This window comes from Amblyomma mixtum, chromosome 9 (assembly GCF_055824585.1).
Source record: "Amblyomma mixtum isolate Tamu chromosome 9, ASM5582458v1, whole genome shotgun sequence".
Classification (NCBI taxonomy): domain Eukaryota; kingdom Metazoa; phylum Arthropoda; class Arachnida; order Ixodida; family Ixodidae; genus Amblyomma; species Amblyomma mixtum.
The window spans coordinates 35,340,397-35,353,042 of record NC_143020.1 but is presented as its reverse complement, the minus strand read 5'-3'; the positions used below and the strand labels follow the sequence as shown (position 1 = coordinate 35,353,042).

The window sequence follows — 12,646 nt, the reverse complement described above, 5'->3', positions numbered from 1 at the left end:
CTTTATTTTTGCTTTATTTTTTGGCCAAAAGTTGTATTTCTGCAGTCGGTAGCTCACCGCCCCATGATGCTTTGAGCGCCCATGGTGGCTGAAGTGGTCACGAGGTGCCTCTATGCAAACTCCCATAGACGGCTCGCCAGCTTTCCCTCTAGGTAATAGTAAGACACTCTATGAGCTGTGCGAGCCCAACTTTTTCATCGTCGATGCCAATTTAACGCAACGTAAGCTGGCGCCCTGTGCTCCAGTGCCCCGTTTCTGCAGCAGCCCTGGTCTAGTGCCATGTTTCTGCCAAAACATCGTCCACGCCAACGCACATCTCTCTGTCACTTCAGCCACAATGCTTCCAGCGCGAATATTGGTCTGAAAGTAGAATTAGTAAATGAAGACGACGATGTTCTATGCACAGCGCGAGAGTGTATTGCAGTTTAACAAGAGGCGTCACTGGCTGTGGAGATAGCCTACTGATTTGGTTTGGTTTGGTTTGGTTTATTGGGGTTTAACGTCCCAAAGCGACTGAGGCTATGAGAGACGCCGTAGTGAAGGGCTCCGGAAATATCGACCACCTGGGGTTCTTTAACGTGCACTGACATCGCACAGCACACGGGCCTCTAGAATTTCGCCTCCATCGAAATTCAGCCGCCGCGGCCGGGATCGAACCCGCGTCTTTTGGGTCAGCAGCCGAGCACCATAGCCACTGAGCCACCGCGGCGGCCGAAGTTTAAAGGAGGTACGCGGCAACGTAGTAGCGTAAAAGAATCATTGAGCTGGAACAGAAGGTGCTTGTATTCGAAATAAAAGCGGACACTGGGGCTACATAATTCTGGGGTGATTCAAATAATCCGAACAGACTTAAAGCGGCCAGAACAGAAATCTATTAGAAGACTATTACGTGCGACCGACTACTAACACTGATAAAAAAAAAATAAATGCGTCGGCCGGGAATCGAACCCGGGTCAACTGCTTGGAAGGCAGCTATGCTAACCACTATACCACCGACGCTTTTTTTTTATTTATTGCCTGACTTCGGCAAGAACCACAGTACACAAATACACTTACAGAGCGCAATGAGCAATAATTAACAACACTATCCGCCCGGGGGTGCGTGGCTTCATCATATTAAAACTCCTTAAGCGTCACCAAAGGCTCGACTCTTTCGAGCCACTCGGGAGCTTCAGGAGCAAGTTTCTGAACTTCAATATACTTATGCATGCACTCCCGAAAATAGATCCGTGCTGGCCGTGCATCAGGATCGCAATGATATCCTGCCATTCTGGAGCGCCAAATACAATGGAGGCCCATTAGCATAATGAGGTCGAATGGTGTCCCATCCTCACTCACTACAGGCAAGTACCGAATACCATGAGCGTCTAGCGGAAATTCCTTTTTTAAAGTCCGTTGCAAAATGTCCCAAAAGTATACCCCCTCCCAACAGTGCAAAAAAACGTGGTCTATTGTTTCTGGTTGTTTACAAATTAAACAATGTGATCCCCAAGGTAGAAAGAAATAACTGCTTCCTTTCCAAGAATTCCTTTACTGGTAGTGTTCCGGTATGTAATTTAAAGAAAAAAGTTTTTGCACTTGGCGGCACCTGCATCGCCTTCACACGCTTAAGTACGTCGCGTCCCTGGCCTCCATTGTATAAGGCCCTGTACATAGGTTGTGGAAGAACTACATCGCACAAATATTTATACAACTTCTTCCTGCTAACAGAAGATAAATATTCATACGAAAATCGAACAGACAGGAATCGAACACTCACGACAACCTCTCTAAAGTAACCAAAAATACGTCCCGAGAAACTTTCGGTTGTGACAACAAAGTCCGGCAGTGCATTTCCGAGCCTTAATTGGCACACAGTGCGCAAAAACGGATCGCTTACATCGCGCACAAAACAAAATCTGCTTACAATCTGCCGCAGAAATAAGTGTCCCAGACTCAGGCCGCCATCCTTCACCCGCCTAAACAAATTGGTCCGGCTACAGCGTTCCCAGTCCGCAGCCCACACAAAAACGGCAAAGATCCGGTGCAGTCTCTGTACGTGCATCCTTGCACAATGCAACACTTGCATCACGTACCACAGCCTAGACATAAAAAACAGATTGCACACTGTGGCCCTTGCAAAAATTGAAAGGTGTCGCCCTTTCCACCTTTCCACCTTTTCACGCGTGGCTTGCGTCTGTGCTTTCCGGTACGAATCGCTATCGCGATAACCATCCAGTGGAACGCCTAAGTACTTTACTGGGGTCGTCACCCAGGACACGTTTGCAAAATTTCCGGGCTTCGTTGGCCATTCTCCGTGCCAAAGCCCCAGGGACTTTGACCAATTCACTTTACTACCGGTGATCTTGGTGAATTCTTTTACGCATGCCACGGCCGCGGTTATACCTTCCCGGTTCACTGTGAACACCGCGACATCATCCGCATAAGCCAGCAGCTTAACTTCTGCTGCCTGTAGCTGGAATCCTCGAATTTTTTCACTTTCCATGATATTCAAACACAACGCTTCAATGTAAATGCAGAATAGAAGAGGGCTGAGGGGACAACCCTGGCGCACCGAACGCTGCAGGCTAATGGGGGCCCCCAAACTCTTATTTACAATTAATCTTGTCGTGCAGCTCCGGTACGCCAAGGCCACTCCCTCACAAATAATGGACCCTAAATTCACATGGTCGAGTATGCAGAACAGGATATCGTGCGAAACACAATCGAATGCCTTCTCAAGATCTAGCTGAAGGATGGCTACACAGCTATTTGTGTAATCACAACATTCCAGCACACACCTCGCTTTATGAATATTGGAAACAATAGAGCGTCCCTTGATCCCACACGTCTGGTGGGGACCGACTATATCCTGAATTACTGACTGCAGTCTACAGGCTAAAATCTTCATGAAAACTTTATAATCCACGTTTGTGAGGGCGATAGAACGATATGCTGTGACCTGCTGTAACTTTTCTGCGTCATCGGATTTAGGGATTAGCACTGTATGGGATTTACCATAAGACGGGGGCAATTCATTTTCTTTATAGGCTTCGTTAAAAACTGCTGTCAGTACTGGCACTATTTCGCGTTTATATGCTTTGTAAAAAGCGGCGCTTAACCCATCAGGTCCAGGAGATTTTCCCAGGTTCAAATTTTCTATCGCTTGCTCGACCTCCGACGCAGTTATCGACAGCTGCAGCCTTTCTTTCTGTTCGTCATCTAATCGAGGCAAAGCGCCAAGAAACTTTTCCTTGAATGCGCTCACATCCACTTCTTGCTTTGCAAACAGCGCCTGATAATATTCAAGAAATGCCTGCTGGATATGCCCGCTTTCTCCAGATAACGCCCCGCCCCATTCAATCTGTTCAATGTGGTTTCGTTGAGCATGCGTTTTTTCCATTCCTAGCGCTCGTTTTGAAGGTGTCTCCCCATCAGCTATATCTTGCGCCCTAGCCCGCACCAGTGCGCCACGATAGCGTTCTTCGTCAAAGAGTTCAATCTTATTTTTTATTTTCCTAATGTCATCCATCCATTTGCCAGGCTCTTCGCTTTCTCTTTCGAGAAGTCTAGCTAGTAAAGATCTTAAATTGTCCTCCTCACGCTTCTCCTCTTGTCGTATGCAACTTGACCTTTCGATTGCTGCTATTTTTATTTGTTGTTTGCAAAGTTCCCACTGCTGCCATACTTTCAGTTCCCCGCTCGGCTTTAATTTACTGATTTCTTCGTTTACTTTCCTGCTAAAGATGTCGTCTGTAATGAGCTTATTATTTAATTTCCACATCTCCCAAGAAAACTGATTTCCTCGTTTCTTTGTCCCTATCCCACACTTCACTAAACAATGATCCGAAAATGATACCGGTACTACATTGTAGTTACTGCATTTTGAAATAACGTTCGGTGACACATAAATGCGATCTAGCCGTGCATGGCTTGACCGTTGAAAATGGGTGAGTCTCACACAACGCTCGCCTTCTAAACATTCGGCCACATCATCGAGGTTGCACGTGTCTATAATTTCTGAGAGTACTTCAGTGCTTCTGTCCCTAAATGCCCTTACACTGGTTTTGTCACAGCCCCTCAGGACGCAATTGAAGTCACCCATTACGATCAGGCATTTCTCACAACTGAAGTGCTTTTGTACGCGTTGAAAAAACGCTGTCCTCTCATCCACCGCATTTGGGGCGTACACACAAATGATGCGCCAATATGTTTTGTCGTACAGGAGGTCAACCAAAACAAATCGACCCGAAGGACACGCCGTATATGCCTGAACCTCAAGTCCCGCTACATTCTTTACAAAGATGACACAACCCGCAGACGTTCCTACAGCGTGGGCGACAACTGCAAAAAACCTAGACGTGAAACGTCTCACCATGCTCCCGGTCTCCTCTTCCCCGTCAATTTTCGTTTCCTGCACTGCCAGGACGTCAATGTCGTGCTCAGTTAAAAGGCGGTACACCTGGCTCTGCTTCTTCTTACTTGCCAGTCCCCTGACATTAAGTGTACCGACTTTCATGGGGAACGCATGAGCCATTTTAATGCAGAAGAAAGATGCCGGGAACATGGTGCTTACCCTTCACGTCTAGCGCTTGGCTAGACGACATCGTTGACACCGGAGCCATCCGGTGCTGGTGCCAGGCCTGGCAGCGGGGGCGGCTTGTCAAGGGCTCTCCTCTCCGTCGACACATTTGATCGTGTCCGGATGGACGACCGCCGTCCTTGGGTCGTTTTTGCCGGCGGCTCTTCGACGCTGGGGGCTTCCGCCTTGTCTTCAGTTCCGGTCTGGGCGTGTGGCCGCTTCGCTGGGGCAGGGACGCCGGTCGTGCGGGCGCCGCTCTGGTCAAGGTTCTCCTCGGTCAGAGACGCTGGCTCGGTTTCTTGGAACGCTGGCACGCTTACTTCACCGCTCGACGCCTCCGTCTCCTTTCTAGTAGGTTCTGCCCCCTCAGGCTTGCGTCCGGCATCGCTGCGTCCGGCAGCGGCTTGCTGCGTCCGGCATCCGCTTGCGTCCGGCATCGAAAAGCCCGTCGATCCTGCTTGCGTTTCGGGTTCCTCTATGCCTTTCGCAGATTCTTCAGCCTCGACTACATCTATCAGGAGTTCCGCAGAGTCGTCTTTCGACGCCCCGCCCGTAGCCACCGCATAAGTGCGGACACACTCATTACCCGCGTGGCCGTACCGCCGGCATTTCGTACAGCGGGGAACCTTGCATTCACGCCGCACGTGGCCTGTACCATGGCAGCGCAAGCACTGCATTGGACGCCCAGGCGCTACGACAAGAGCCAACTCTCCGGCGACACGTACAGTCGCGGTCAAAAATACGCGGCCCACGGCTCCAGTCGGCGGAGCGGCCGCGAGCCGCACCGCGGCGCTCGCGTCGGCGCTGCGAGAGGTTGCACTCTGACGACAGGTTTCTCCCTCGCTCTCGGGTGGATACGTCACGCGGTTGATAAAGTTCGAGTGCGTCGTTCAGCTGTTTCGCAGCTGACGGTCAGGGCGAAAGGGGGCTTTGCATGAAGCGTCGCCGCGCTGGTGCCGCCTTGTATATCGTCTCCCACGTGTGCGGAGCCACTGCCGCGCGCGGCCGCGCTCAGCCGATCGTGAAGCGCCCGGCGCGAGTCTTTCTTGCGTCGTAGTTGGGTTGACACCTGATGCATGTAACCCGCCGCGGTGGCCTAATGGCTATGGTACTCGGCAGCTGACCCGAAGGACGCGGCTTCGATCCCGGCAGTGGCGGTTGCTGCATTTAAGTTGAGGCGGAATGCTAGCGAATGCCCGTGTGCTGTGCGACGCCAGCGCACGTTGAAGAAACCCAGGTGGTCGAGATTTCCTGAGACCTCCACTATGGCGTCCCTCATAGCCTGAGATGCTTTCGGACGTTGAACCCTACAAACCCAAAAATTCACGCTTACGCGCTGTGAATTTCATCACTTCGTCACATTTTCTTCAGTTTGCCCCAAATCTTAAGATTCCGAAAACACTTCTTTCACGTTATTCTCCCGTACCCAAACGACCCCGCAGTTTCGAATCAATTTTACGCAGTGATTTTCGCCTTCAGACTTAATAATCCCTATTACATTTTTTGGATCTGTGCGGGACCATTATTTTTCATAGATTTCTATTTCGCTGCCAGCGGTGAATATATCAATGGTTTACATGTAATGCCTCCCTTTTCTCTATTACAATAATGAACCTCCTGTAGTTACCTATTGCGCACCCGGCTTTTCTTCCACATGTGACTTTTAATGCAACCGCATTGATTCTACAAATGTTGCGGCTCTTTGCATGCTACCACTGTAAGAGAGCGAACGACCGTGGCATATTATTTGATAACGTCGTGCACGCATGCTGGCACCCAAGCCTTGAGCACGCGGGTGCGGTGATTAGACGGAAGCGGACAGCGCGTAAGCGCGAATTTTTGGGTTTGTAGGGTTCAACGTCCGAAAGCATCTCAGGCTATGAGGGAGGCCATAGTGGAGGTCTCCGGAAATCTCGACCACCTGGGGTTGTTCAACGTGCGCTGGCGTCGCACAGTACACGGGCATTCGCTAGCATTCCGCCTCAACTTAAATGCAGCAAACCGCCACTGTCGGGATCGAAGCCGCGTCCTTCGGGTCAGCTGCCGAGTACCATAGCCATTAGGCCACCGCGGCGGGTTACATGCATCAGGTGTCAACCCAACTACGATGCAAGAAAGACGCGCGCCGGGCGCTTCACGATCGGCTGAGCACGGCCGCGCGCGGCAGTGCCTCCGCACACGTGGGAGACGAGATACAAGGCGGCACCAGCGCGGCGACGCTTCATGCAAAGCCCCCTTTCGCCCTGACCGTCAGCTGCGAAACAGCTGAACGACGCACTCGAACTTTATCAACCGCGTGACGTATCAACCCGAGAGCGAGGGAGAAACCTGTCGTCAGAGTGCAACCTCTCGCAGCGCCGACGCGAGCGCCGCGGTGCGGCTCGCGGCCGCTCCGCCGACTGGAGCCGTGGGCCGCGTATTTTTGACCGCGACTGTACCTGGTGTGGCAGGTCATCCACTTTCAAGCCGGGCTTCAACTTCAGTAGGACCGTTCTTGTCGTTGAGCTCTTGTCATTGACGCCTTGTATCCGCCACCGCTCACGCGTAACGTCGGTCACTTTGCCAAACGCCGCGAATGCCGTCCGAATGTCGTCGTCGGCCACACCGTGAAGCATCCAGTGTAGCCGCAGCTTTACCTGCTGGTCTTCCGGGTCGATAATGAGGCAGCGGCGTTTCTTAACTTGCAGCTCGTTGAAGGCGAGCAACTTCTTTGCTGCCTCCGTGTTCCGCAGGGTAACCGCCCACACGTGGTTGATTTGGTACGCCCCCAACGCGACCACGTCGGGGAGCATACCGGTCTCGGCCAGGGCGTCTCGGAAATCCTCGACCCGGAACGGCCTCGCTCGCACGTCGCCGTGAAGAAAAACGGCGTTGAAAACAACACGTCCTGTTGGCAGTGTCGGCAAAATAATCTGGTAATCCTTATCACCGCAGTCATCGATCCTGTTTCCGCGGCCGTCAAAGGCCGCTATCGCTGCTCCGCTGGAGCCCATGACCCTGCGATCCGTTCAGCTCGGCTGCCGGAAGCAGAATGACTATACCACCGACGCCCGACGAACACACGCACTTTACATCGATTCTTCTGCTATGCCCATCCTGAGCGGCCTTCATTGTGTTCAAGTGAATAAAGGAGCATTGCCCACTGCTGTCAGCCGGTCCTCGTCCTCTTTGACATGTCAGCGCAGGCGCGGCGAGATATAAAGACAATGTACAAAGGCAAGCCATGCACGCTTCGTAGCGATGAGGGAGAATTGAAATACCTCGTGGAACGGCTTCGACGGGCGCAGCGCACAGAGGCTTTGATTTACAATGAAGAAAAAAAATGACAGTTATACACGCAAAGTATAAAGGAAAAAGGGAAGGCAACGACTCCGAAAGTGGACCAGTGTGTTGTCCTGCGTTTCAGTTGTTTCTTCCCAGATTAAACTTATACATAATCGCCGCGTAAAGAAACGTTAGATGTAACACGATAGCATTAACTCTATGAGACATAAAATCTTGTGACTAAGGAAGAAAAGGGAATAAAAATAAGTTGTTTTTTTCCCCGCGATAGCAGCAAGAGTGACAATTCAGTTTATACAAAAAGCGAATGGGGCAGCGGGGGAAGAAGAAAGGTCCTAGACTGGGTAGGCCTCCGCTGCACTCTGGTCTTAATTTATGATCTTGTCCTGGAGATCAGGCTCTGCGCTGCATAGGGCAGCCTCCCACTGCTCCTTTGAATTAATATTCAGGGATTTCGGTGGGGGTGTGCAGAACACAGCGATAGCCCTGGCCGGGAAGAAATTACAAGCTGAGGAGGGATAGACAGCTGGGGGGTTGAAGCGGCGGAAGGTAGGAGTGGGAAAAGTTCGAGTCTGAAGCTTACGCCATAGAATCTCGCGTTACCGAGAGGTTTTGCGGTGGGAGAGGACGTATACAAGGCGACCAAGGCGGTAATGGTGACATATGTCATAGAAAGAAAGGACGCAGTCCCGCGCAGTAACGGAGAAACGTGGCCGAATGCAATTTCATAGCAGCCGCCCGGACAGTGAAATCTTGAATAACGGCGTGAGCCACCTCGACACCAGCTAGGCCTGCCTGTACGGGCGTCCAACGAAAGTTCATAGAGTGGGTTGGATGGTGTTTTAGGAGGAGGAACAGGGATAGACAGGATATCCGAGCCGTGTCGAAATTGCTGATGGCCTGATTTACGATCAGTGACAATGGAGATAATATTTGAAGTGGTCTGAGGAAAAGCAACGACCACCTCCTCCAAAAAGGAGGTATGGACGGTGGCAGTTTAGATCAGTCAATTACCACAAGACGGACAATTGCGAACGCTCCTCTTGTCCGTTTAATGGCGCAACAGTTGATTTGGTGAACGCAAGAGATAGCGCACACGACAAAGTACGGTGCCCTGATAGTTTACTATTCAGTAAGACGCTTATCGAGCCATTCGCGTGAAAACTGTAACTGATGAAAACAAACTGTCCTCAGTGTGGACGCGGACAATGTGTTTAGGAACAAAAGCAAGAAACTGCAGCATTCAGCCTAGTTAACAGAGCAAGAAAGAAAGGGTGGAAATATGTGCCCGGAAAGCACCCACCATATCTTCGTGGAAAGCACCGAGGTTATCGTTAGCATAGCGCCAGACAGGGCCGTTATCTCGTTCTTTATAACATGCCTTGCTCGCGCACGCCTTCCTATTCAAGCTTGGCCCCGGACCATTTATAAGCTTGAGCTACGGCGTGCATTGCAGTCAGGCGCGACGGCTTTGCTTGCGTAGTTTGTTCCTTTCTCAACAGTGACTGTTTTGCTTGCGAAACGTGGAGGCTGTTAAAATGAATTGTAACCGTGGCGCAGATACCATGGGCGTAGTTTGGAGAATACGAATTCTGGACGTGAGAAGTAAGAAATAACTACGTTCACATGTCATAAGGAAACAAATCCAATGTCCAGAGTACCGTTTTTTTGTTCGGGATTGAGTAATCTAGAAACTATAGCAATTAACTCAAGATAACCTTAATTCATAAGTTGTTAAAATATTTGCCCCCGTAATGGACTATAAGAGCGTCACTAAACCGCTGCGCTTTAAAATACGGTGCATGATTAACTAACAACTTTTCTGACTTGGCTCCTTTGAGTTCGTTCTTTTATATACGTTATTCGCTAAGCTGTCAGAGGTCATTTTGCTCCATATGCCATAGAAATACACCGTTCGGATGTGAAACCAAAACTCGCTTAATTCGAATCTCTTCACTTTAGTTACAAAATATATCCTTTCCCAAAGTCGAAGATACATTCGAAGACGAGCTATTAATAAGGACAGAGCACTTTTGCGAAGAACTCTTAAAGCGCTAGTGAGGCCGCCGCGATGGCTCAGTGGTTTGGCACTCGGCTCCTGATCCGAAAGACGCGGGTTTGATCACGGCCGCTGCGGTCGAATTTAGATGGAAGCGAAATTCTGGGCGCCCGTGTACTGTGCGATGTAAGTGCACGTTAAAGAACCCCAGGTGGTCGAAATTTCCGGAGCCCTCTACTACAGCGTCTTTCATAGCCTGAGTCGCTTTGGGACGTTAAACTCTTATAAACGAATAAACCAATCTAAAGCGCAAATATTTATGACGTCATAAAAGTCACTGACAAAACAATTACGTGCGTTTTTTTCGATCACTGAATTACCGTGTCGACATATCACAGAAAAGTTAGTACAGTTTCTTATAATGCTTTGCATAGGAAGACCAAATAATTAGCCAATCGTAGCTACTACAGTGTCCATCTATTTTCACGCCCATGGTTTTGCCCCAATCCAATCGCCTTGAATAGATCTTCTACACGTGTGGTGAATAGCCACAAAGTTTGCGGTCCAATTCATACAGTTTGAAGGATCACCCCTACCAAATAATTGCGAGTTGCACGTTCACATTTTTCCTGCACTCCAATTAAGGAGGATTGAAGCCAAGGGGGTACAGCGCACTACGCTCCTCTCCCAAAGCTTCCCACGCGCGTTGCTTGCTTTAAAAGAAAGAAATCACAACGAAGCGCTGAGATAGGATGTATGTTGTCTTCAGCTCAAGTGGGGTGTTGAGTACATTGTTAATGTGAAGTCAGTGAATAGTTTACAGGAGAAATGTTAATGCTAAGCTCTTACGTTAAAGCTATTCTATAAATTCGGCGAGATGCAGATCTTTTCATAGACTAACGACGAGCCCGAATGGTAAAGGTAATCAAATTAACGCAATTTAGGCATAACGCAATGGGTGCGATGATATCTGAACGACAAACTTAGTGAAAAGAGATGGTTTGGTTTGGTTTATGGGGTTTAACGTCCCAAAGCGACTCAGGCTATGAGAGACGCCGCAGTGAAGGGCTCCGGAAATTTCGACCACCTGGTGTTCTTTAACGTGCACTGACATCGCGAAGTACACGGGCCTCTAGAATTTCTCCTCCAAAGAAATTCAACCGCCGTGGCCGGGATCGAACCCGCGTCTTTCACGTGAGAGTCGAGATAAATTGAAGGTGAAAGAAGATTTGAAACTGACGACAGGGCCTCAAGCAAGGTTCAGCCAACGCCTAGATATCAAGAACAATCAAAATTGGTAAAACGATGGGAATAATTTGCAGAGCGCCGTGCAACCTAATATCAGTGAACTGGAAGAAACCTTGGGCGAAGATCAGAAAAGAAATGACCAATATATGCCCAGGGGTGTCGAAAGGACCTCATCAGAAACCGCTGCGCAGACCCAGGCAGAAACCTGAGAAGAGGATGGGGCCCTCCTGCCCACAGTTTTCATAGCAAGCGCAAAAGCAAAATCACACCATCAAAAAAAATCCAGTAGTACTTCAATCAAGGCCCCGCCGCGGTGGCTCAGTGGTTACGGCGCTCGGCTGCTAGCCCGAAAGACGCGGGTTCCATCCCGGCTGCGGCGGCTGAATTTCGATGGAGGCGAAATTCTGGAGGCCCGTGTACTGTGCGATGTCAGTGCACGTTAAAGAACCCCAGGTGGTCGAAATTTCCGGAGACCTTCACTACGGCGTCTCTCATAGCCTCAGTCGCTTTGGGACGTTAAACCCGAATAAACCAAACCAACCAAACCAAACTTCAATTAAGATGGCTAACGGCACTCGCTTTGCATTCAAATAAAAGGCAGCCCGTGACAGAAGCAACGAGCGTAAAAAACAGGGTGTAAATGATTAGACAAAGAAAACAAAACAATAATGGAAAGCGTCCTTTTCGTGAAGTGCGAACCGTAGAGATATGGGCGACGGCTTGTGCGATGAGAGCAACTCGAACCGAAACGCTTAGTAGGCATTTAGAGTGGATGAATGAGCTAATATGATATCAAGGGAGCGAGAGGATGAGCTGTGCTTGCGTCATTACCCAGTAGCACGCGTGGACATACATCGCGGACTACAGGCCCCCAAAATAAGTAATGTGCATTTCCTAGCAAGCCGCGCAAAGAAGAATCGAAGAAAAGTTGGACATAAAAGATCCCAGTAATTTAGGAAATATTAATGACAGCAGTGTCATAGCTCGACGCAAGCTCTGCTTAGCTCTGATGGGCATTCCGGGAAAACGTCTGCCCCGGGGAGACGTCAAACATTGAAAAACAAAACCTGGTGGATCCTAACAGCAACCACTGTTGACAAAGGCACGAAAGCAAGAATGCTTAAATGTAGAAGATAACTTCACCCAAAGTAACTGGATACTCTTCTCGGAAAACATGGCTGAACGGAGCAGTAAATGTACCAGAGAAAGTGCACGAAGAAGAGGAATATTATTCCAATATAACAATACAGGAGTATTAAGGAGGAGAGAAAGTAATTTAATGAAAGGAAAGGTGGAGAGGTTGTGTATTAAGGAGGAAATAAAGGAGTACTCATGGCGGTGGCCCATGCCGCATGTAGCACAGAGAGCTTGACGATGCCGAACTGCACTCCTTTATTCACGTTCATTATTATTTATGCCTTTTCTTCTCTCAGATATTTTATATCCAAAGTTTCCACCAGTGCAAGGTACCCACCTTAAACCCTTTTCAACGCCTTGTCAAATCTCATTCCGCCTTTCCAATAAGTATTTGCACATCACCCATTTGCTCATCGAGA

General features: G+C 49.4%; 1 protein-coding gene and 1 non-coding gene across 2 annotated transcripts; both read right to left on the bottom strand.

Annotated features, from left to right (window-relative positions):
- Positions 1-927: 927 nt before the first annotated feature.
- On the bottom strand, positions 928-999 carry TRNAG-UCC (transfer RNA glycine (anticodon UCC)). Its single transcript has one exon. It is a non-coding gene; the product is annotated as a tRNA-Gly (tRNA).
- Positions 1,000-4,048: 3,049 nt separating this feature from the next.
- LOC149328733 (uncharacterized) lies at positions 4,049-5,034 on the bottom strand. Its single transcript, XM_089561811.1, has 2 exons — positions 4,556-5,034; positions 4,049-4,472 (listed from the first exon to the last, which is right to left on the bottom strand). Exon 1 carries the CDS (start codon positions 4,996-4,998, stop codon positions 4,576-4,578), a length of 423 nt encoding a protein of 140 aa, XP_089417937.1. The 5' UTR covers positions 4,999-5,034; the 3' UTR covers positions 4,049-4,472; positions 4,556-4,575.
- Positions 5,035-12,646: the final 7,612 nt, after the last annotated feature.

Excerpts from the sequence above, each read along its gene's own strand:
- LOC149328733 (XM_089561811.1), bottom strand. The coding sequence starts at position 4,998 with ATGCCGGACGCAAGCGGATGCCGGACGCAGCAAGCCGCTGCCGGACGC.